The sequence below is a fragment of the Archocentrus centrarchus genome, chromosome 8, assembly GCF_007364275.1.
Source record: "Archocentrus centrarchus isolate MPI-CPG fArcCen1 chromosome 8, fArcCen1, whole genome shotgun sequence".
Lineage (NCBI taxonomy): Eukaryota > Metazoa > Chordata > Actinopteri > Cichliformes > Cichlidae > Archocentrus > Archocentrus centrarchus.
The window spans coordinates 25,227,870-25,251,697 of record NC_044353.1 but is presented as its reverse complement, the minus strand read 5'-3'; the positions used below and the strand labels follow the sequence as shown (position 1 = coordinate 25,251,697).

The 23,828-nt window shown below is 39.6% G+C and overlaps 2 protein-coding genes across 3 annotated transcripts; both read left to right on the top strand.

The window, feature by feature from the left end:
- Positions 1-4,607: 4,607 nt before the first annotated feature.
- LOC115785238 (paired mesoderm homeobox protein 2) lies at positions 4,608-6,594 on the top strand. Its single transcript, XM_030736756.1, has 3 exons — positions 4,608-5,048; positions 5,351-5,508; positions 6,095-6,594. The coding sequence occupies exons 1-3, from the start codon at positions 4,814-4,816 to the stop codon at positions 6,509-6,511; spliced, it is 810 nt and encodes a 269-aa protein (XP_030592616.1). The 5' UTR covers positions 4,608-4,813; the 3' UTR covers positions 6,512-6,594.
- Positions 6,595-9,260: 2,666 nt separating this feature from the next.
- micall2a (mical-like 2a) lies at positions 9,261-23,477 on the top strand. 2 transcript variants are annotated; one of them, XM_030736085.1, is made up of 17 exons: positions 9,261-9,551; positions 9,880-9,928; positions 11,846-11,987; positions 12,146-12,312; positions 12,469-12,599; positions 12,693-13,199; positions 13,317-13,501; positions 14,992-15,052; positions 15,454-15,653; positions 17,809-17,916; positions 18,100-18,164; positions 18,344-18,467; positions 21,302-21,404; positions 21,779-21,852; positions 21,934-22,048; positions 22,190-22,236; positions 22,320-23,477. In XM_030736085.1, exons 1-17 carry the CDS (start codon positions 9,409-9,411, stop codon positions 22,397-22,399), a joined length of 2,301 nt encoding a protein of 766 aa, XP_030591945.1. In that variant the 5' UTR covers positions 9,261-9,408; the 3' UTR covers positions 22,400-23,477. The 2 variants fall into 2 exon arrangements, with proteins under 2 accessions (XP_030591945.1, XP_030591944.1); XM_030736084.1 differs by having other exon boundaries at positions 11,846-12,017.
- Positions 23,478-23,828: the final 351 nt, after the last annotated feature.

Here is a 23,828-nt window from a genome sequence, read left to right as displayed (position 1 = left end):
TTACACAGCCTGGAGGGGTCATTGTCCTGTTGAAAAACAAACGATGGTCCCACTAAGCACAAACCTGATGGGATGGCACGTCGCTGCAGAATGCTGTGGTAGTCATGCTGGTTAAGTGTGCCTTGGATTTTGAACAAATTGCACACAGTGTCACCAGCAAAGCACTGCGTCTTCCAAAGCCATGGTGTCTGGAAGCAAAAATCTCGGTAACTCTGAAGCATTTAGGTGGGCTCTTATCTGGGGTGCTGTTAACTTGCCGTTTCTGAGGCTGGTAACTCTGATGAACTTATCCTGTACAACAGAGGAAACTCTTCCTTTCCTGAGGTAGTCTTAAGATCCAGTTTCATCATAACCTTTGATGGTCTTTGTGACCGCACATGAGGATACTTTCAAAGTTCTTGAAATTTTTCAGATTGACCGACCTTCATTTGTTAAAGTAATGATGGACTGTCATTTTTCTTTACTTGGTTCAGTGGTTCTTGCCATAATGTGGATTAGTCTGTAGGTCTCAGTCATCCAGGTCATAGTAGTCTCTGGAGCTTAGAAAAAAAAGGCGACTGGACTTTGTTTCACCTCTCATCCGAAAGGTTTCTTCAGTTCTCCGATTAGATTAGAACATTACTCAAATAGAGCTGTTCACTGTATACCAATTCTGCCTCTTCACAACACAACTGATGGTCTCGAACACATTAAGAGGGCAAGAAATCAAGAAATTAACTTTGAGAAGGCACAGCTGTTAACTGAAAGCCATTCCAGGTGACTACCTCACAAAGCTGAGAAAATGCCAAAGCTGTCATTTAAGCAAGAGGTGCTTACTTTTTTAAGAATCTAAAATCTAAAACATATGCTGGTTACTTTAACACTTTTTTCTTTGCTAAATAATTCCATATGTATTTCTTCATAGTCTGAATGACTTTACTATTAATCTACAATGGAGAAAAACCACTGAATGAAGTGTCCAAACTTTTGACTGGTACTGGTAATTTATTTCCACTGCTGCCGGGTGGCTAAATAACAGTTACGCCCACTTTTATGTATATGCAAAAAATCAGATCTGAATAATAATTTTTGTCTAATATGGTTTCTCTACTTGTTTGTTGGCTATAGGTGATGATTGGTTTAAAACTGAAGTGTGACAGAAGTAGAAGAAGCAAAACAATTTTCTTCACTTCATGAGACCAAAAAACAGATTTTATTACTTTTTTTTTTTTTTTTTTTTACTTTTACAATGAATAATTTCAAGCTCAAACATGTCCATTACAAGCTAGAGACACATGAGGAGCATCCCACTGGTGTCTTCCTAAAACTTCAGATAATATGCATTATGTCCCCTGACTTGAAGGTCTGCTAATTACACAATGATTGCCACTTTAGCTGTGGCTCTCCAGTGTTGTCATTCAAGAAGCTGGAGCTCCAATACAGGCTGGCATTAGCCATTACTATTGTTGTCTTAATGCCTCCTTCAATTATCCACTATCAGGCTTTTTGAGCAACTACTGTCAGAACCTCCCCCACTGGTTTTTCACCAATCTTGTCCCTGATTATCTGGATCAATGGGCATTAAAGGACCCAGGAACAGACAAACACAAGTAGTTTGAGGGTGAGGAAAGGGGGTCTACTTTCAGACAAACCAGAAATCCCTGTAACTGTCTGTGTGCCAGGGACAAACGAAATGGCTATTCAGTCATCAGTCCCGCCACACACAGTGTTTGTTTAGCCACAGCTCAAACCAGACACTTCTAATCTATTTTCTTTTCCCTGCAAACCCAAGAAATTATTTCTTTCAATCTCTCTCTGTCCTTTCCCCCTCCTCCCCATATGCGTATGCTTCCACACATACAGAAAGTAGTGCTAAAATGTGTTATTCACGTCTCTGACTCACTTAAAACTGTAGATCACTGATTTTAATTCATTATACATTTACAGAAATGTTCATTTTTATGTAATAGTGAAGTTAGAACTGCTTTTTCCTGAAGTCAGAGGGATTTGATCATTAAAGAGATGCCAAACGCTTTGTTAGCTGAAGTTTCACTGATGTTGGGTTTTTGTCATTAAACCTTACTCCAGGGAAAACAGGCAATCTTTGTCCGCAACTCGATACAAGACACTCCACTTTCCCTAAACATTGGCTTTCAGATACAACTCAGGCTTTAAAGACATCCGAATTGCTCAACCCCTAATCCTGCCTCCTAATTTAGTGTTTGAACAGGTGCAGATGAAAGGGCCACACAGGTGACGGACTTTCCGTCCTCACTCCGTGTATAGAAATGACCATCCTGTGACTCACCTCAGCTCTGACCAGCTGCCTCTTGCAGAAATCCCGGGCTGATCAAAGCCACCTCAGCCTGCCAGCTCTGTGGTGACAACACTGACAGCTGAGTGTTTTCACCACCATTTGAGCTGATGAGCAGTTAGTGAGATATGTTGTTAGGTGATGTGTAACTTTGGATTAATTGACACACCTGGGTTTAATTCACACAGACAGTGCTGGAGATCATCTCATCAGAGAGCCATCAACACTAAGCTACAGCTGCCTTGCTTAAAAAAAAAAAAGTGTTAATAATCTTCGTGCCTTGGCTGTTAATGTGTTGATGTGTAAGCTTTGATCTGAGATGGAAGAATCCCATGAGCGTTTGACTACTGACTACATACTTTACAGCTGTGGAAGTAAGATTATCATTACCAAACACATGTGACAAAATTATTTTACTGCAACTGCATGAAATGTTAAGATTTATGTCTCACTTGTTAGCATCTAGCACGAGTTTCAAAAAAAAAAAGTGACAATACAAATATACAAATAAAAAGTGCCTCCTCTTTTTTTTTTTTTAGAAGATTTGCCATCGGGGATGTATCCTTTTGATGCAGTGTCTTTTTAACATATCTTTGGCTGCTCTCTCAAACATGTATTTCATTATATTTGAAAAAAGTGCCAATATATGATTCTGGGCTAGTGAAAAAAAGTGTTGGTTTTATCATTACTAGCGTTGTCCATGTCCATAGGCAGGTAACCCTGACACAGTGAGTTACGGTACTCATGATCACCATCTAAAGTGTGCTAGTATTTCAGCCATCCATGAGGGACCATTAATGTGTAGTAGTCTGATAAAATTTGATGGCAATTCATGGAGCAGTTGATGGTGCACTTTGAAAAGCTGTAAACTTTTAAGTTTACCATCTTAAATGTGAACTGTCATATATAGATTACATTCTTATTTTCTGTCATATATATTCAGTTTCTATGCCAGATATTCATATTAAAGAGATTCATATTCAACAAATATTCAAGTAATGAGGTCAGTGCATGTACACGTAATCCCTATGAGCGTAAAGCTCAGACTTCAGATGGATCTAAATACTCTGTTTCAGACTTCTTCTTTTTGTTCTAATCTTGGGTCTGATATCAGTGAGCACGTGTATCCTTACTATGGTCATCTCAGGCAGGGACACTCCCCCCACCTGCTGATGAAACCTGATGTTTATTAAGGGGCCGCCAATCAGAATATGGGCTATACAAATAAGGATTGTTTTTGAACCATGAATCATGCAAAGCAACTTGAGTGAGTCCAAGAATCAAAGTATAAAGCAAGAAATGAGTATAATATATCCCTTTTAACATTTCTTAACTCAGCAGAGTGCAGAGTTCAGCAAAAACAAGTTATTATTTTGATCTTTGACCATCCACAGGGAACCATTTGTACATTTTCATGAGATTTCATGGCAACCTGCCTAGCTATAAATTAGGAAATCAATACAAATAATTAAAAAAAAAGACCACCAGATTAAAAAAAAAAAAATTGACACCCATGACCTATTTTTAATATTTAAATAGTGGATTTTATTGTCATGTAAAATGGATTTGTGATACGCTGCTTAAACTGGGTATGTGGAATGACATGACATACAGCTATCCTTGGTGTTGTAAATTAAATAAATAAATAATGATACCATTAATTTACTAAAAAACAATCAAATCAAATCAGCATGGCTGCAGATGATCCACTGTGGAGAGCCCTAAAGGGAGCAGCTGAAAGTAGAAGTAGAAAATCAAATCAGCAATAAAAACAAAGAGTTATCAGAAGAGATTAAAACAGAAACAGTGGAACCTGCTATTCAGGTTCAACTACCTTTGTATTTACTTCAATTCCACAGAACCGAACAACTGCTTTTATTATGTCCCCTTTACAGTAATTTGTTGCTATTATATCTGACAACCGTTCAACTAGTTGTCTGAGGTGGATGCGCCTAAATGAACATAAACATCTTTGCTACTTACTGAGCTGCCATTTGTCTCACTCACTGAAATTTCTGGAGCCAAAGATGTTGCAACTTGTCCCGGGTAGGCATAGAGAGAGAGAGAGAGAGAGAGAGAGGTTTGGGGCATGTCTGAAAAAGATTGCAGGATCCATGTGGTTGGGAAAGACATGACAAATGCAGTAAACAGTGATACTATTAATTCTCTGAGAAACAAATCATAGGTTAGATTTTTTTTTTTTTAGATGTCATGTGACTGGGAAAAGAGGGGGAGATGATTGGAGGAGAAGGGAAGAAAGCTAAGGTAAGCCCACCTCCACCACTCAAGTCTTACCTTTCCTCTTCAGGCAACACCTTGTACCTGAGCTGAGCACCTCAGCAGCAAACAGCAGCTTTAACAACCAAGTGGATGCATCTACTGGACTGTCATAGATCTTTAATTTTCTCTTCTTCTTTTATACTCCGGACCTTGGAATGCATTTCACATTCTAGCAGCATACCTCTAGAAGTCAACCAGGCCTTTTTTTCAGTGGATTGACATTAAATATTGGACTCGGACATGTTTGGTACAGGGCAACTGGTGTCCTCTCTCCTTCCTGCAGTTTTCCATTCACCTGCAGCTCATTTTTTTCCTGCGTTCCCAACCAGACTGGGCTCTCAACCTCAGTTCCTGATCCCGGGGCCTTTTATCAGCTACGAATCCCTGAGGAATTATCTGCATCCAGAGCCATGCAAGGAAGCTTTGCTCCTGGCCACACAAGCAGTCGGGATTGGGCCACTCACAGAGAGCATAGGTGAGTTCAAACCACAGCTGCTGCAGCCAAAATGGGACTGATTGTATCATACTGGACTTGTTCAGATAGAGCGAAGCCAAACTGGCACAGTACAACCAATCTCAAAGACAGTCTGTGAGCACCATCTGATTGCAGTGTAAATGTTTACAAAAGACCGAGTAACAGCTCGTAACTAACAATCAATTATCAAGCAGTGTTAATTTGGGCATAATGATTGCTGCACTAATTATCCAATCTAGAGCCATTAGTTCCTTGTCACCCATTGGCGATTGTGTAATTGGTGCTTGTGCTACGCTTTCCAGATGAACAGAGGCCAGTGAAGCAGCGTCGTGCACGGGCCAACTACAGCAGCTGGCAGCTGGAGGAACTGGAGAAAGCGTTCGAGACCACCCATTACCCGGACATCTTCATGAGGGAAGCCCTGGCCCTCAGACTGGATCTCATTGAGGCCAGAGTCCAGGTAATTGGCATGCCGAACTCCTGCTGGAGTTGCTAACTTCATACTCATTTAGCCTATATTAATTTTTATGTACAGTGTGAAAATTTGCCTTCAGACCTACTGTTTATTTTCCATCATAGACATCAATTATTTTCAAGATTTCAGAGTTTTTGACAGTAATAATAATTTACAGTAAAGGGTATCATCTTGTGACATGCCAAATAAAGGAAAATGTCTGGGGAAAAGTATTTTTTGCGTATGTAAATACAATTAAAGTATTATTATTTTTTTAATTTATAGGACAGGTTTGTATTTATCTAGGCTTAAAACAACTCACATTATTATACATTTTTACTGACAGACTTAGAGATTGATCTGTACTTCTTTTCACCATCATAAAGCCAATGAAAGGATTCCTTTCTCTCCCAGCAAAAGTATAATCACAATTTCAGCTGAAACTAACATGAAAGCAATTCTTGCATAAAGATGTCTCTTCCAGTGCCTTTTTAATGTAGTTACACTGCAACTGCACCAATAGAAAGTCATATATATATTTATTCCCTCATCATTTACATTGATATATTGCATCTCTTCCATTTGTTTCAAGGTTTGGTTTCAAAACCGCCGTGCAAAAATGAGGCGGCAACTGAAACTCCAAGGCCAGTCTGCAGGGCCTTATGTGAAAAGGGACAATGATGAAGCATCTGCAAACGCGAGCAAAAGTTTTAAACACACAGAGAGTTCAGATGGTGAGCACTGGGAGAAACAACAGGAAGCTGACAGTTACCCACGGACAAAAGCTCCAAGTACTGTGCTGAGTGTACGCATGCAGCCCACAACCCAGAAGCTGGGGAAGTGGGAGAGGCCGGAGGGGCAGAGCTCAGAGGAGCTCCGCTCTTGCAGCATTGCCAAGTTGCGGGCCAAAGCCAGGGAGCACGAGGCTGAGATCCACAGCAATGTAACCATGTCAGGAGGCACCACACAATCACAAACACAGGAAACTGATGCCACGCACAATGACTGATCATTTTCATTCTTCCTGTTTGTACATGATAATAAAAAAACATCGTAGACACTATTTATATATAGGAACATACTTTTGGAACTTTTTGGGGGAAAGAGGAGCTTAATAATTTAGCCATATTAGCTGAATATGTATGTCTATATATTCTGTAAGATTTTCTATTGGAAAATAAATGTTGCATAATCTCATTGCACCATAATCAGTTTTCAGAGTTTAGGTTTTATCTTTAAAGTACATTCCAAATAACTTGTTTTAAACATCTTTTAATATATTTTATAGAGGATTTTTTTTTTTTGGTATTGAAAATAATAATTTTGTTTGTTTTGACGCAAATGTAGAAACTCTTCATTTAGTGACTGGTGGTTTATCTCATGTGCACTGATCGTGTGTTTTTATGTGCTGAACACAGTTTTCAGTACACTTTAAAAATGCCTGATGGCATCGACTCACAGCGAATGATACACGCTCTGTGGCGGGGCTTTACTGTGTAACAATGGCAAAGGATAAATTTGGACATCTTATTGTGTCAGTCAGGGCGAGGCTGAAATGGGATACACTCAAGTAATCTGTAAATGATTTCAGTATGACAGCCATCCCTGACCTCTTGGGTTACTCCACAGACAGGCAGGATGTCTACATGCAGCCACACGTCCTCGCAGGAAACAATGGAAATAGCTAAAAAATGAAATCATGAAGACTGACTGCAGTATTTACACTCATTCATTAGGCATCTAATACAATCTAATACAACAATTCTGATGTGCATTTTGAATTTTAAAAAATCTACATTTATTAGTTTCTGATGTCAAAAATGTCATGATTTTACCTCATGTTTATTATTGGGGTTATAGCAGATAGCAGTGGCCTACAATACATTTAAAAGCTTTGCCTATATTTGCTTTTTAGTGCTCATGAGGGGGGTGGAATAGTTTGGTTTGCTTTGAAAGATCCCTGAGGTGTTTTTGGAACAACAAACGCTGTTGTTTATACTAATTCCTCTGTACTATAATTACAGCCTATTTATTTTGAATTATGAAAATTGTGCGCTGATATGCTGAATCACACACACAAGTGTAGACAGGTATATGCTAGGCGCCATGTGCTCCACGCTGCCTTAATTGTAGTATAAGAGAATGTCCAAACTTCCACATTTAAAAGATACTAATTCTGTTGTGTGTGCATTGTTTATGGGTTTGACCACAGGTTGAAAGTGGTACGACAGTTTTCTAACAGTGCAGCGTGTCACTGCCCCCTTCTGGGCACGGAGACGTCTTTAGACAGGACAAAAGAACATGCAGTTTTTTGTGCTTTTTTCCCCCTCACATGCACAAACTGAAAGCATTTCTTTATTTCACTGGATTGTAGTGAAACGTCTTTTATTTGTTGTCTACAATAATTTTAGACTTTGCTTTAATTTTCTGAGCCCCCCCCCCGTGACAGTTAATAAACAATTCATGTCTTACAGTAATTGTGGCCTGCATCGATGATGAGGTCAGTGTGGGTTCCTCACATTTCAAAGACTCAGTTACAGCTCCGGTCTCACACTAATTACTTTCTCCGTGTCAGAGGTTTGAATCCACACGGATGAGGTCTGTGGGTCAAATTTGATTTGGAACTACTTTTCAAAATGGGTCAGAGAAGCACACCGAGTTATGTTGTTTCCAGCTGAGGTGGAAGGACTCTGCAAGCTGTATTTGTAAATCTTGTATAAATGTCTTCATATTCATTTTCTCCTGTCCTTTTTTTTTTTTTTTAAATTACCCAGAAATCAACTTACAGGCTTTGGCTAAGATTTGGGGGGACATGGTGACATGGGTTAATTGGGTCAGAATCTTTATATCTGGCTTGCTGGCCTCAATTAGTCCCCAATTAGGCCACGCACAAAGAACAAGAAGGTTTAAAAAAAAAAAAATGCATGTAGAAGAGTTTATTAACTATTATTATATGCAGACTGTCTGAGGTAACAATATTGGGGTTTTACACTCCAGAAATCCTGCAGCACACCTCTTTACTGGAGCTCAAATGATACTTTTTATGTAGAATTAAATTAATATATTATGCCCTGAACGTTTATGAAAATGACAGCTGAAATTTCAGTCCTCAAACAATAATCACGCATACCACTTAAATGATATAATTAAAAACGGGCTCATTAGTCAACAGTGGTGTGAACTGGCAAATAAGTCTAACACTGTTTTACCAGCAAAATAAAATAAAGATGGGAACCCCCACCCCCCACCCGTCATTTTTGGCTATCATATAAGTCTACTGAAGACAGGAGTTAATAAACACAGTTAAGACTATTAGAGAAGATGATTCAAATGTGCCATAATTGCGCCAAAAGGTCACGTGAGAAAAATCACGCGGGTTTAACAAAACTAAATTCCAACACCTTCTGACTACAGGTTACACTGACTGAATCTGACTCCACATACTGTATACTTTGGTTAAATGTCGTGACCAGAACATCATTTCTAATGAATATATATCTTTATTTATTTTTACCCCCCAAATTGTCTTCTATAAGGACTGCTGCGTTGAAAAAAAAAATAAGTGAACAGGATTCACTTCATGTGATTAAAAGGTGCGTGGATAATGAATATCAGAGTTAACCTTCTATTTACTTAGCTTTATTCAGCTGTAGTGAGAATGACGAATCAGCAGCCACAGTGATTAGTGCGACGAGCTGAGAAACACACAGCAGCAGCGGCAGCTCGGAGAGCCGGCGGTCAGTCAGGTGAAAGAAGGAAACAGGACGCAGCTGCAGTCCGCAGATCACCGTCAAACCTTCAACAGAGAGACTTTGTTTTACATCTCTTTCCTCTGACTCCTCCGCGCTCAGACCTCCTGCCTGTTGCACACTCTGTCTGCAGTCTTGCTTCTGTCGCGCTGCAAGCATGGCTGCCATCAAGGCGTTGGAGCAGTGGTGTAAAATGCAGTGTGAGGGCTACCGAGATGTGGCCATCACCAACATGACGACTTCATTCAAGAACGGGTTGGCTTTTTGTGCGCTTATACATAAGTACAGACCGGACCTGGTGTAAGTATTGAAGACTAAAAAAAAACAAAAAACTGCTGGAGTTTAGTCAAGTGCTTTAAGAACTGTGATATATGTTGGGCAGCCTGTGCCTTCAGATAATTTCTTACCATTTTCTGAAATATTTGAGTTGTCTTGTGTAATAACTACCAATTTAAAAGTGATCCTTATTCTTATTTCTGTTTTCTTAATAAATGGTCATTTGTTATTCAGTTAGGTATTTCTGTTGTTTTTAAATGCATATTTTTCCTTAAAGAGCTCATCTTGTAAAAGAACTATTTTGGGTAGTTGAGGTAACTGCTCTCCGTTCATTGTATTCCTGTTTTCCCAGAGACTATGACTCACTCAGAAAGGAGGATGTGTTTGAGAACAACAGACTGGTAAGATGTCAAGTTGTTCCACCTTTGTCTTACTGAGAGACTTCACACAGAAGCTGCAAAATCTGATGTAGCAGAAAACATTCACTTCATTAACCTCAGATACATGGCGGGCCACGCAGCAGCACTGTTTGCTCTTGCCTCGGCATCTGTGCGGCAGGTTGGACAAATATTTAGCTGCTTTCACATTTTAACAGCACAGCAGTTTAAGCAAAAGTCGTGTCTCTCTCTACTAATTTTCAACTCTCGTCAAACCTAACCTATCTCAGTCTTTGCTCTTCCTCTGTCCATTTGAACTCATCTATTCTGTTAACCCCTGCCTGACATGAGCAGCACACCTGGGACCTCTCCATTATTTAGTTTTCTACCCTCTTGTCAGCTTCCTCTAAGGGTTACAGGCCCTGCAGCGGGCGATAGGATGCACTCTGTATGACTTCCTTGTTTTCGAGCATCCTGGCAGTGTCAACAACAAACCTGAGCTCGGGGGAGAGGCTCTCAAGTCTATTCATTTTGAATGAGACTTGCTGTCATCTGCCACTCGATCCTGATGCTGACTGTTCTCTTGAAGACACTGCTGATGTGTACGTCTTGAACGCTGTACAAGAACAAAGCGATTTGGGGGCAAAGAACTGTGTGTTTGGTCCAGGTTAAGTTTGATGCACTGCTGAAGATGCTCCCTCTACTGAAATATGAGACAACTAGTAATTCACACCCTTCTATATTTCATGAATGGTGTCATGCTTCTTACAGGTAGGGCTGGATGATGAATTGGCTTTTTAATTTCAGTTATAATCTAGGCTTCCAACAAGTATGAAATTGCATTTTTAATTTCATTTTCACCATAAAGCTCTAATTTTGTTTTGTGCTAGAAATAAAGCGCACACCTTTCCTTCACAGTGATGTTTTTGCTCCCTAAAAGCCCAAGCTATTTAGTTCAGCTCAGGACAAGCTGATGGAAAGTGAACCTTTGCTCAACAAGATTTATCTAAAAGGTTAAAGTTGAATTAAGGGTTCTGTAGCTGAACCTGGTAACTGCAGATCCCAATGGTTTCCTCCAACTGCCTTTGTGCCCAGGGTCTCTCAACTGGTCTATAATGAAGGCGTTGGCTTTGGCTCTCTGTTGCGCTCTGGGCCTCTTGTTGTCCCAATCTGCACCCGCCCACAGACATCTCACGGTGCAGGCCAGCAAGTGGTTGCTTTAAGGTCAAAAACACCCACTATCCTGCGCCTATGGGCCTAACTCCTGACCAAACACTGTGCCCCCCCCACCTCCTATGTGCCTTTTTATTTGAAAATATGTATTTATTAATTTTAAATTTACTGAAGCTTTAAGAAAATCCCATGTGAGGAGCTGTTTTAAACCTGAATAAATTCATCATGATAATGAATAACTGTTAAATATCAAGCTTACAGAACAGACCAGCATAATAGTGATTTTGGTTTTTGCTATAATCAAGCACTGTTCCTTGTTTTTTTTTTTTTAAACAACATAAGAGTTGAAATGTGTGTTTTTGTCCACTTAAACTCCTCAGAATCCTCTTTTTTTATATATGCACACTTGGTATTCAGTAAGGCTTTTTCTTTAAATTTAATGAGCATATCCAGGCTGATCCTAAACAATGCACTGATATCCCGCTCTCCCCATCCTCTTTCTTATCCCTACAAGCTCACAGGAAGAGTGCCATTCGTTATACAGCCCCTTTCAGACCCCTCTGGGCTGTGCCACAGAATACTGCCAGTCTATTTAAAGTAAATTGTATTGTGTGACATATTTACACATGCTGCAACAGTAGGATGCTGTGTGCCTAGTGAATGCCAGGTTGTTGCATGGCAAAAGTGCTTTCAATCTGCTTACTTTGTCATATTAGTTGGAGTTGGGGGCTGTGTGTTAAACTTGAATTTTTTTTTTCTCTCTCTTAGGCTTTTCACATCGCAGAGGAGAAGCTGGGGATCCCGGCTTTGTTAGATGCAGAGGACATGGTGGCTTTAAGGATCCCAGACAGGCTGAGCATTCTTACCTACGTCTCCCAGTACTACAACTACTTCAAAGGACGGCCTCCCAGTGAGAATACGTCTGCTTTAAAAATCCCTAGTAACTACATTTGAGTAGTTCATCCTCTTTAATTTTGAGCTTTTTCTTTATATATTTATTTTTTTATGTACATGCTGAGGTATTCTGTTTCTAACTCTTTGACACTGATGGTGTTTTACTCTCCTCAGTGGGAGGTGTGAAAAGGCCAGCAGAGGGCTCCAAGGAGGAGCCATCAGAGAAAAAAAATCTCCCAGTGGTTGCCAAAAGCTTTGTATCTAAAAATGCCATTGAAAGCTGTTTACCTTCCACTCGCACAGCTCAGACCTCACCCAAATTAGCCACAGCTGCTACTGAGGTCAGTAGTCATGTCAAACAGCACGTCTGCACGCTTTTGCTTTATTGATAATATTTAAGATCGAGTATGATAATTTTCAGTGGGTTACATAAATATTTCTTGGGGAAATAGGATGCCTTTCTGGATAAATGTTATCTCAGTCATTCTTTTTCACAGAAGGTAGTTTTGGCCGAAAACATCAGCAAAAATGGAACTCTCAATAGCAGATGTGTTGCATGCAACGGCCATGTTCATCTTGTTCAGAGGCACTTTGTGGAAGGCAAGCTCTATCACAGAAGCTGTTTCAAGTAAGTATTTGATCTATATTCATAGATGCTACTTTTCTATGCACTGGGGTTTATTCCATTAATAATTTAATATTAATAAACTTCTACCAACAGGTGCAGTGAGTGCTCCAGCGTGCTTCATGTAGGTGGCTACAAACCTGGGAAGAATCCAGACGCTTTCATCTGTAACACCCACCAGAATGGCTTCAAGACTTCCTCCTCAAAGGCGCTGATCAAAAATGGTCTTACCAAGTCAGCTGGGCAACCACCAAATGATGCCAGCCTAAACCAGCCTTCACCACGCCCTCCTTCAGTGTTGTCAGCCCCACTGAATAATGTTGTGAAACCAGTCGCCCCTTCTCCAGCTTCACAGTCCTGGACAGCCTCAGCCCAGAAGACGCAGGCTGCCCGACAGAAGTTTTTCCAGGCTGCGCCACAAGTTACTGAGACCTCCAAAGATAACAGGAAGCCAACAGAGCAGTCAAGTGTTACAGGAAGGCCAAAGGTCCCACCTGATGATGAAAAGAGCCAGGCGAGGGTAATGATTGGAAAGAAACTAGCAGAGGAAAACTGCAACAATAATAACAAACGCCCATTTACAATCCGATCAGCAGAGAGATGGTGAGCATTGCATTAGTATATGATCTGCAGCCATGAATACACTGTCCTTTTTAGTAAACTTTCCCACAGTCTATACAGTCTTTTAAAGCTGATGGTGAGGGCTCTCTCTGTTCACAGGTTTGGTGATGAGTCAAGTTCAACTGTCAGCTCTGGTTTGAGAAAGGAGAAACGGAGCCAAGGCCCAGCAGGAAACTGGGCAGGACAGCCCTCCACCAGCCAGGCAAACAATAAGGAATTGCTATGTCTAAAGGCCATCAATAAAGACAACACAGGGCCAACAACTGTACACAAAACTGCCAAAGGCGAGCCCCACTAAATTCATTTCACTTGTTCCTGATCCATTATTTGACATCCAGCCAGCATCCACCCACCCCCACCGTCCTCTCTGTCTCATACATTCCTAGAAAACAAAACCCTTTTGTCATTTTTTGCCCTATTTATAAAACCAGTGCATCTCACATGCTGATAGCTGACATTTTAATTTCTGTCTCACACTAATGAACTTTCATAGTTGAACTGTCATTCCCTTGGGATGGATGTGCATGCATGGGTGTCACATTCTGACTGTCAGTGGGTTTCTAGACAGAAACACAATTACTGGTGGGTTTATTGTGAGTGGTTTTCAGTCACTTTTACTTTAAGCATTGATGGAAGTTTTCCAGACATGGAAATGAACTCTGTTGCTTTCTAATATTAACCATATGTTGACCGGACATTACTTCAAGGTCAGTGATTAAAGCATCATTTGGGTCTTGCATGCAGATGAGAATGTGAAGCTCAGTCATTTTAGTGCAGCGCCGCGAATACACAGATAATGAACCAGTAGCTGCACACTTGACAGCTGTTTAGATGAGTGTGACACACAAGAGTCAAGGGAGTTTTTTGTTTATTGTGTACATTAACTTGGAACTGCTTTGTGTGTGCCTCTCATTGACAAAGCAGATGTCTCATAAGCTGTAATGTGCCATCTTCTCTTGTTTTAAAATGAGAGATTTCAGTAGTTACAAAAAAATGACAAGATAAAGTGTAGGCTTTGCCATTGTGCTTTTTTTTTTTTTCCTCCGCCAAGGTGAGAGCAGAAGTCGATGTGTGTGATCATTGCCATTTGTGTTATTGTTGTCGGCAAGATTATGCAAAAACTGCCAAGTCAAATTTCACGAAACTTGGTGGAGATGTGGGTCGCGGGTGCAGGAAGAACCTCTTAAATTTCGGGACACTTTAAATTGTGAGTGGGTGGCTGTAGCTCAGGAGGTAGTGCCATGCCATCTACTAATGGGAAGGTTGGTAGTTCGATTCCTGGCTGCTCCAGTCTGCAGGCTAAAGTATCCTTGGGCAAGCTACTGAACCCCAAGTTACTCTTCGATACTGTTGAAATGGAAAAAAAAAAACAGTGCTTGTGTGTGTGAAAGCAAATGTGCTGTATAAGCGCTTTGAGTGCTCAGCTAGAGTAGAAAAGCGCTATATAAGAACTAGTCCATTTACCATTTAAAGTGTGAAATGTAGCATTGATCATTGTGGAGGACGTGCTCTCCAAGTGACCTTCTGGTTAAGAGCTTGCAGATTAATCAGTTGGATTAAATCTTAATCAGGGTTAATTTTAATGTTATTTCAGTTAATTAGCAGGCAAAAGAGCCACATGTTTGATTCCCCATTTCTTAAATGTGATGATTTGTTTTACTTTTTTTTTTTCTTTTTTTAATTTAATCAAATTAAATGAAAATGATCTTTGGACACTGCTGATTGTGCCCTTACTTTTTCATTTTGGGTTTTACTGTCTGTCATTTTTCTGCAGATCCAGTCTACTGTGAGTGGCAAACAAAGTGCAAACCTGTTAAAACCGAGCTTGAGCTAAAGTAAGTATTCTCAGTTCTTCACCTGAAAGTTGAAAAGTCACACAAATGAACTAAAATGTCTTGAAACATACCTGACCTATCAGATTATTTACTCTCCAGAATGCAGCATCATCAAGCTTCGTCCATCTCTTTTATTGCTGACTGGCTCAAAGTGCAGCCGCTAGCTCTGTCCCCCATCTTAACAAGTCCCAAGGAGTGCAAGGCCTGAATTCCTACTTTCCTACTCCTTAACTCTAGAATTTCTCATTTCTAATCCCTGCTGATGATTCCTCAACTGTTTTCATCACCCTTTTAACATTTCAAAATTTAAGGTGAGGCTGTTATGATTCCAAATATCCGAGTGCATTTTATTATATATTTAAATATTTTTTTAAGTTTATTTCATTGTTTATTTCTTACAGAGATGGTGAAACTCAAGTCCTTACAGAGAATCACGCACCTGGATTCATGTCCACACCTCCGTCTAATGTCTCAATTAGTCCAACGAGGCTTCCTTTGGCTCAAACACCTGCAGTACCAGCAGTTAGCTTTGCTCTGTTTGATCCTGCATGCTTTAGGGAAGTCAGTCCCCAGAAACCTCAGCCTGCGTCTGAAAGCCTAGGTGAGAGGATTCTTTGCATTCTAATGAGAGACATTTGTCTGCCAATATATAAAATTGAGTGTTTGATGTTAAAGTGAACCAGAACTAGTTTGTAAGGAGTCTCACAGTAAAGGTTTTAGTGCTTCAAGCAATTTTGTCCTGGCCATTTTCATGCTTAAATAAGTTTACTCTGGGTTAAGTGACTCTTTATCATGGAATCAAATAACATTTATTTTGAGAGCAGCCATACGATGTAAACTACAATCTAGACTGAATTGTGCTGCTGGGTAAGAAGTCAGAGAATCATCACAAAGATTGAGGTTCATTCTTTTTTGTCTGTATCAGATTTCATGCCAATCTAATTAATAGTGGGCTAATTTTGCTGAAAACATCAAATGTGAATATTATGGTTGTTCTAAAGGCAATGCTGATTGAATCACTGGGGCCAGTAGGACCCATCCTGTCAATCTTTTGAATGTCCACAAAACTATACCAATCCTTTTTTCTTAATTTCAGCAATAAACAAACAAAGGTGTTGTACACTGCTCAAAAAAATAAAGGGAACACTTAAACAACACAATATAACTCCAAGTAAATCAAACTTCTGTGAAATCAAACTGTCCATTTAGGAAGCAACACTGATTGACAATCAATTTCATGCTGTTGTGCAAATGGAATAAAAAACAGGTGAAAATTATTGTCAATTAGCAAGACACACTCAATAAAGGAGTGGTTCTGCAGGTGGGGACCACAGACCACTTCTCAGTACCTATGCTTTCTGGCTGATGTTTTGGTCACTTTTGAATGTTGTTGGTGCTTTCACACTCGTGGTAGCATGAGATGGACTCTACAACCCACACAAATGGCTCAGGTAGTGCAGCTCATCCAGGATTGTACATCAATGTGAGCTGTGGCAAGAAGGTTTGCTGTGTCTGTCAGCGTAGTGTCCAGAGGCTGGAGGCGTTACCAGGAGACAGGCCAGTATACCGGGAGACATGGAGGAGGCCGTAGGAGGGCAACAACCCAGCAGCAAGACCGGTACCTCTGCCTTTCTGCAAGGAAGAACAGAAGGAGCACTGCCAGAGCCCTGCACAATGACCTCCAGCAGGCCACAAATGTGCATGTGTCTGCACAAACGGTTAGAAACCGACTCCATAAGGATGGTATGAGGGCCCGACGTCCACAGATGGGGGTTGTGCTCACAGCCCAGCACCGTCCAGGACGCTTGGCATTTGCCAGAGAACACCAGGATTGGCAAATTCGCCACTGGTGCCCAGTGCGCTTCACAGATGAAAGCAGGTTCACACTGAGCACATGTAACAGACGTGACAGAGTCTGGAGACGCCGTGGAGAACGATCTGCTGCCTGCAACATCCTTCAGCATGACCGGTTTGGCAGTGGGTCAGTAATGGTGTGGGGTGGCATTTCTTTGGAGGGCCGTACAGCCCTCCATGTGCTCACCAGAGATAGTATGACTGCCATTAGGTACCGAGATGAGATCCTCAGACCCCTTGTGAGACCATATGCTGGTGCGGTTGGCCCTGGGTTCCTCCTAATGCAGGACAATGCTAGACCTCATTTTGCTGGAGTGTGTCAGCAGTTCCTGCAAGATGAAGGCATTGAAGCTATGGACTGGCCCGCCCGTTCCCCAGACCTGAATCCGATTAAGCACGTCTGGGACATCATGTCTTGCTCCATCCACCAACGTCACGTTGCACCACAGACTGTCCAGGAGTTGGCAGATGCTTTAGTCCAGGTCTGGGAGGAGATCCCTCAGGAGACCATCCGCCACCTCATCAGGAGCATGCCCAGGCATTGTAGGGAGGTCATACAGGCATGTGGAGGCCACACACAATACTGAGCCTCATTTTGACTTGTTTTAATGACATTTCATCAAAGTTGGATCAGCCTGTAGTGTGTTTTTCCACTTTAATTTTGTGTGTGACTCCAAATCCAGGCCTCCATTGGTTAATAAATTTGATTTCCATTGATGATTTTTGTGTTATTGTTGTCAGCACATTCAACTTTGTACAGAACAAAATATTCAATGAGAATATTTCATTCATTCACATCTAGGATGTGTTATTTGAGTGTTCCCTTTATTTTTTTTGGGCAGTGTATATTGAACTCATGAACTGCATATCTACAGCATGTAAAGCCTCTTCTCCTTATTTAGATTTTAAACTTGGGGGTTGCTTGCCTGTGAAATCCCCACCCAGACTGCCAGCTGTGAAATCTATTAGCTCTTCAACTACTGTTCCTGCCAGTCATGGAAATCCATCAGGTTGTTTCCCATCTTTTTAAAAATGATCAAAGCCAGATATACTTGTTCTCAGTCTTGTTGATTTCATATCAAAAGTATTTTTTTTTTTTTAACTGAAAATCAGGTGAAGTCGTATATGACAATACTTTTTTCTAAAAGGCTGTCATGAAAGGACTATCTAATCCTATTTTATCTACCTCTTAGCTGCTAAAAAGGGAAAGTATTTGTCACCCACCAACGCCTCCAGGACTGAAATGAGGTCACCCTCTGTAAGTTCCCTCCATTAAGTCTCTTAAGAGATTAATTAACAGCTCTACAAATATGCTTTCATTACATTCCCAGCAAAAAATGGATGACCTTCTTTACATTAAAGTGACCAAAGTCGGAATTTTCAAATTAAAATGATCTTTACTCGACAGTGACTCTCAAGTTCTTTGTTTTGCACCAGGTGAGGTCTTATCATGTTCCAATGGAGCAAATTGAAAGGGAGCTGAATGATATTGAGACAAACTTGGTTCACTTGGAGAAGGAGGGTGTGGAGCTGGAAAAGAAGCTCAGAAGCTGCGAGGAAGGTATTTTGTGTTTGTTCCACTTCCTTGCTTTTTACTTATACAGACGTACAAATACAAATGAATACAATCAACAGTCCACTTTCAGACAGCAGATGTGTATGACATGGGTTTTTCACTGTCAACTCTGCAGTGTAGTTCCATACTACTCACAAATAAATGTGAGGGTAGCACTTTTTATTACAGTTCGGTAGTAATATGGTAATAGCGCAGTAATAAGCTGGAAACGAAGGTAATGATAGGGAAATTAAATGATAGGGTAATAGCAAGTAAAATCTCATATCAGTGATGCTTATACTTTTGAGTAATATTACACTGAAGTGTCTGAAACTGGGTAATAAGGGGCCAAAAACTAGGAGTGATAATATGGAAACAAACACATGCCTGTGAGGCAAAACCAATCAGTAATAGTATAGTATAATACTGGTAACAATGTAACCTGCTAGCAATAAAATGGTATTTGTGCATTTGCATTTATATACTGACTTTAAAATTGTAGTAACCTCATAATAAGGTAATATTTGGTGGTGCTTTGACTATATTTAGGCCATATTAGAATATCATGTTATAATGATGGAATTAATCCTACCCTATGTTTGAAGGTTACAGTGTGTTTCCTGCTATAGCTTATTACCTGGAAACACCTGTGGTAGTTTCTGTGTAATGATCAGCAATCAGGGCTGCAAAAGTGCCTGTTGCTATTGAATTACTGCACTATTACCACATTAACCAGTTAAAGCAAACTTCAAGTAATGTGATGATCACTTGTGTGGCTGTTTGTGTGCAATAAGTAGTATTTCTTGCAGTTGAAAGCCTGGGACCAGAAAAAAAAAAAAACATGTCTGCCATTGCGAGAATTAAGTTTTTTCCTTAAATTTCACTTTTCATATGCATGCTGTTTCACTTTATTATTGTGTGCACCTTTTCTCTCTTTTTTTTTTTTCTTCATCCTGTCCCTTAAATGACAACTTAACATCTGTATCACTGAATATGACCGATAATGCCATCTATATATGTGAATATGACTGCTCCAATATGACAAAGCTAGGTAATACAGAACTCCTGCCCATGCCTGGCCAAGTCTGCCAGTCCCCCTGCACCACTTTGTTGGTTTGAATGGGGTAATATTCTGAAGCAAAAGGCATCTGGCAATAACCTCAACACAAAATGTGACATTATATTTTTGTTTGAACTACTGAATCGCTCTGCTGCATCGGTGAGTTGTATCGTGGTTGCTTCACACATTCGCTCACCATCAGCTGAAGGTTTGTGTGTGTGTGTGCTCACACATGCAGGGGAATTACCTGCCATTTCTATTAGTGTTTCTGCAGCCAAATGAGGTGAGAGGCACAGCTAGCCCACAGGGATGTTGCGTCTCCTTTGAGGTAGTAGGAGTAGGGGGCCTGATTGCTTTGCTCAAGGTCAACATGACTTGGGTATAGTAATATATTCTGGTCGATTGCTTAATTTTTTTTTTCCCCCTACATGCCACCCAGGAAGCCTGAGCATGCAATCGCTTGGCCAGAATTTAACATCATTTCCACACTACCTAGGAGATCATCTACTTCTCAACTGGAATTTGTTGGCATAAAAACTAAACCCTGGCACTCAGGTTCAGTTCAGAATTAAATCACGTTTGTTCTGGTGATGACAGGATGTGTAGGGCTCTGTCCTCCGTCTCTGCGGCTCACTCTCGGTTTTAAATGTGACTTGATTGATTGGTCGGTAATTAGGATTAGCAAAATATTCAGCCTAAAATCAATTGATCCACCTACTCGGGTATGACTCGGTGAAGCAGCAAATTTAAGCACTGTTTCAGTGTGTCAGAATACTGTAGTGGACCAATAATGAAAGGTATACACTGTATCAAAAACATTAAACACTGAATCATTGTGGATGTTAAAGTGCCCTTGTTCCCCTGATTATTTATCTATAAATCAGCCATTTTGACAGCTTCTCTAAAATGTGAATAATATCATTTCTCAGGATTGAAAGTTACTTTTTTAAAATGGTTCTTTATGTATGTGGTCAACAGTTTAACCTCACAAAATGAGAGCTTTGAAAAACGATGTGTAGCACTGTGGTGAATAATTTAATTAGTGATTTATTATTTTAACTGTTTTGGATTTTGAGTGAATTAAACAAGTATAAAATATGTCAAAGAAACATCGTTCTCTCTCTATTCTAAAGTTGATGCCGCAGCAAAGATGACTGACACAAACTATACAGTAAATTATAGACAGGGTTTTTGTAACCTCCTGTTCTGTAGCATACATTTTCATATTATATTAAAAAAATAGATTTGGATTTGGCAGTCGAAGCCCCTTTTTAATATTATTGGCTGTGACATAGTGTCTTAATAAAGGTGATGACATGGTTCCAGGAAGTGAGTCACCTCTCCTCTTAACAAAAATCTAGAACCACCTACCTACACACCAGTCAAATGATCTTAAAAACCTAATTTGCACCTAATGTTATTTGGCATACAACAGTTTTGATTCTGCTCAAACGTGGTTTCTTGATTTTAATTATGTAAAGTTTATGTAAAGAAAGTTGATGTATTTTTTTTTTTCAAGTTTCTCTTTGCAATGTAACATTATGTGTCAGAAATTTCAGTATTTCATTTACTTGCACTGTCGACACATTTAGTTTAGTTGAGATAATAAATGGACACGTTCAAGAAACTTCTAAAGTCACTGCTGGGATTATGTTTTAATGCTTGATTGATTCCAATACGTACACATCAGCGATTGTATATCAAGACCATTATAGAAGAATAACATGCGTGATGTTTTTTTTTTTTAAATAAAATTGTGTATCATTAACCTGTTTTTCAGGTGGAGAAGGAGACATTTTGATGGACCCACTGATGGTTGACTGGTTTAACCTCATTCGAAAAAAGCAGATGTACATTAGGAAGGAATCAGAGCTTGTTTACATGTGAGTACTGAAGGGCAGATGAGAATATTAAATGACCCTTTCTTCATTATTGGGGGATTTCTTTGTTGGTTCCTAGTTTGGATTGTATTTGATTACACCAGAAAGGCTTTTGGTCAGTATTTTTACTTTGTGTCTTGTATGTTGCATTTCTCTTCATGTATTTAATTATATTAATTCCATGCCTCATTTGTTGTACCTCCATATTTTCAGTAAAGCTATTTTTTCTCATTGTTTCTATTCATTATCACTCTTTAAATTTTTGTTTCCATTTAAATCAAATTTAACTAACTCCAGGATTATAAGTTTTAGATACAGTGTCCTTTGTGAATCAGCTTTGCCTCTTCTTGGCGTTACTATTTGGTGTTATTTATCAGAGCCAGGACTCAAGAGCTGGAGCAGCAGCAGCCAGGTGTTGAGGGGGAACTTCGCAGGTTGCTGGAGAAGCCAGGTAAGTGCTCAAGTATCTCTGCCTGTCAGCATCTCTTGTACCTCCTTTTTCCAACATATGTTTGTTTACTTTATGTCACAGATCATTTAAAGTCCAGAGAGGAGCAACAGCAAGAGAAGAAATTGATGCAGCAGCTGATGGAAATCGTGGATGGCAGAAATGCGATTGTGGAGGTTCTGGATGAGGACAGGCTGAGGTAACGTAATCAATTTTATAATTATTTTTTAAAATTACAATAGGCATAATTTCAGTACAATACAGATAATCTACAAGTTTCCTATGTTAAAAAGATGAGATGGTGCTTAGTTTGTTTTTTTTTTTTTTTGGTCAATTTCAGGGAAGTGGAAGAAGATCAGCAGTTGAATAAAATGATGCAGAATCTTGGTAAGCAGTGTATAAAATGTCTTTAAAATGTTTTCAGCTTAGTTTGAATTTAGTTTTTAATATACTGTTTTTGTGGTGAACAGGAGTGAAGAAAGCCAAAAACAAGAGGAAATCCTCCATCTCAAAACTCTTCAGGCGAAGAAGTAAAAGACGCTTTGAATAATCCTTGATGGGTTTTTTTTTTTTTTTTTTACTAAATTGTCATTATTTCTGTTGTATTAATATTCCCTTTAAATATTTAAGTTTTTGTGAAATGTGCAGTTCTCTGTGTGCTAATGTGAATGGTAACAGAAGAGATCTCAAATTTGGAAGCATAATTTTTGTTTAAAGAATCACTTACAGTTTATTGGTTTGTTACTTAAGAGGAGGGTGAGTGATGTGTTTTTTTTTTTCTTGTTTTTCCACTATTGTCACTGTTAGTAGTTCATATATTATAATTTCAATGTCACTAAGGTAAAGTAAATGCCACATTTTTTTTAACAGATAGATATTCTTGGATTGAGGTAACCTTTTAACACTTTTAACATTGCACTTGGTTTGAATCGACTGTCGTGATGTCTAAATTATGAGGGAACATTAGCTCTTCAACGTGCGAATAGGAGTGAGGAGCATAAATGTGTAATCCTTCGCCAGTCTTGAGTCAAAATGAAATTATTTCAGTATTTATTTAATAATGGATTTTAACAAATTTCCTGTAAGGATATTAGAGGGAGCCTTGACAATTAAGTTTGAATGGCTGCGGAGTGTAAAATGGGGAGCCACACATGTTGAACTGTTAGACTGTAGTTCCTCTCTCACACTGTACTGTAGGTGGCAGCCTGGGTATGCTGTATCACAAGGCAAGAACTTGGAAATCCAATTTGCCACAGTACAGACAGTTAATTTCTTTACTAATTTTATAAATGCTGCAAAAATGTTCAGCTGTGCTGATGCAATAATGTTATGTGAAAGAGGATTAGGGAGAGCAGTAGCTTATGGCTGGCGAAGGCTTATAAACTATAGGATGTATTGAGCTCTTTATCTTCAAACCTGGTTTAATTAAACATTACTCTTTACTAATATCTGCATCAGAATTGCTCCATACCTGAGCTATTAAAATGTTGAAATGACATGCGAGGTCACTCATCTGTGAAAATGGCATTTGCTGTGTTTGTAAGGAATGCTCTGTAATGTTGCATTTTAGAAGTGTTATTGAACGGTATGTATATGTTCTCTATTTATAGTCTTTTAAAACTTGAAATCTGTTGTCCAATAAATCCCTTTGAAGATTAGAGTGTACAAGAGATTGAATTATTTACTTAATAATCACTTCCTTTGGCACTCATCTCTCCGTTTAAAGAGATCCCCAAACTTTTTCATCTCCCCACTCCCCATGTTACGAGCTTCACCAGTGACTGTTGATTCAGTGACTGCCGAGATCACATTGCTTTCAGTAAGAAGCCAACAACACTGTAACTCCTTTGCATTAAAGCTGTGCAGCGATCGCAGAGCGGCATCGATGTATGCTTCTAATAAAGCTGTTTAAAGACGGCATCAAGATAATTCACTGCTGTAAATATATTGCAGCTTCTTATAAACTATGTATCGTTCAT

Bases quoted from the DNA above. Each gene is read 5' to 3' on its own strand.
- LOC115785238 (XM_030736756.1), top strand. From the start codon at position 4,814: ATGTTTGGTACAGGGCAACTGGTGTCCTCTCTCCTTCCTGCAGTTTTC. The intron at 5,049-5,350 runs GTGAGTTCAAAC...TACGCTTTCCAG, and splicing joins GCCACTCACAGAGAGCATAG to ATGAACAGAGGCCAGTGAAG. The intron at 5,509-6,094 runs GTAATTGGCATG...ATTTGTTTCAAG, and splicing joins TCATTGAGGCCAGAGTCCAG to GTTTGGTTTCAAAACCGCCG.
- micall2a (XM_030736084.1), top strand. From the start codon at position 9,409: ATGGCTGCCATCAAGGCGTTGGAGCAGTGGTGTAAAATGCAGTGTGAG. The intron at 13,502-14,991 runs GCGAGCCCCACT...ATTTTTCTGCAG, and splicing joins TGTACACAAAACTGCCAAAG to ATCCAGTCTACTGTGAGTGG. The intron at 18,468-21,301 runs GTATTTTGTGTT...CCTGTTTTTCAG, and splicing joins GCTCAGAAGCTGCGAGGAAG to GTGGAGAAGGAGACATTTTG.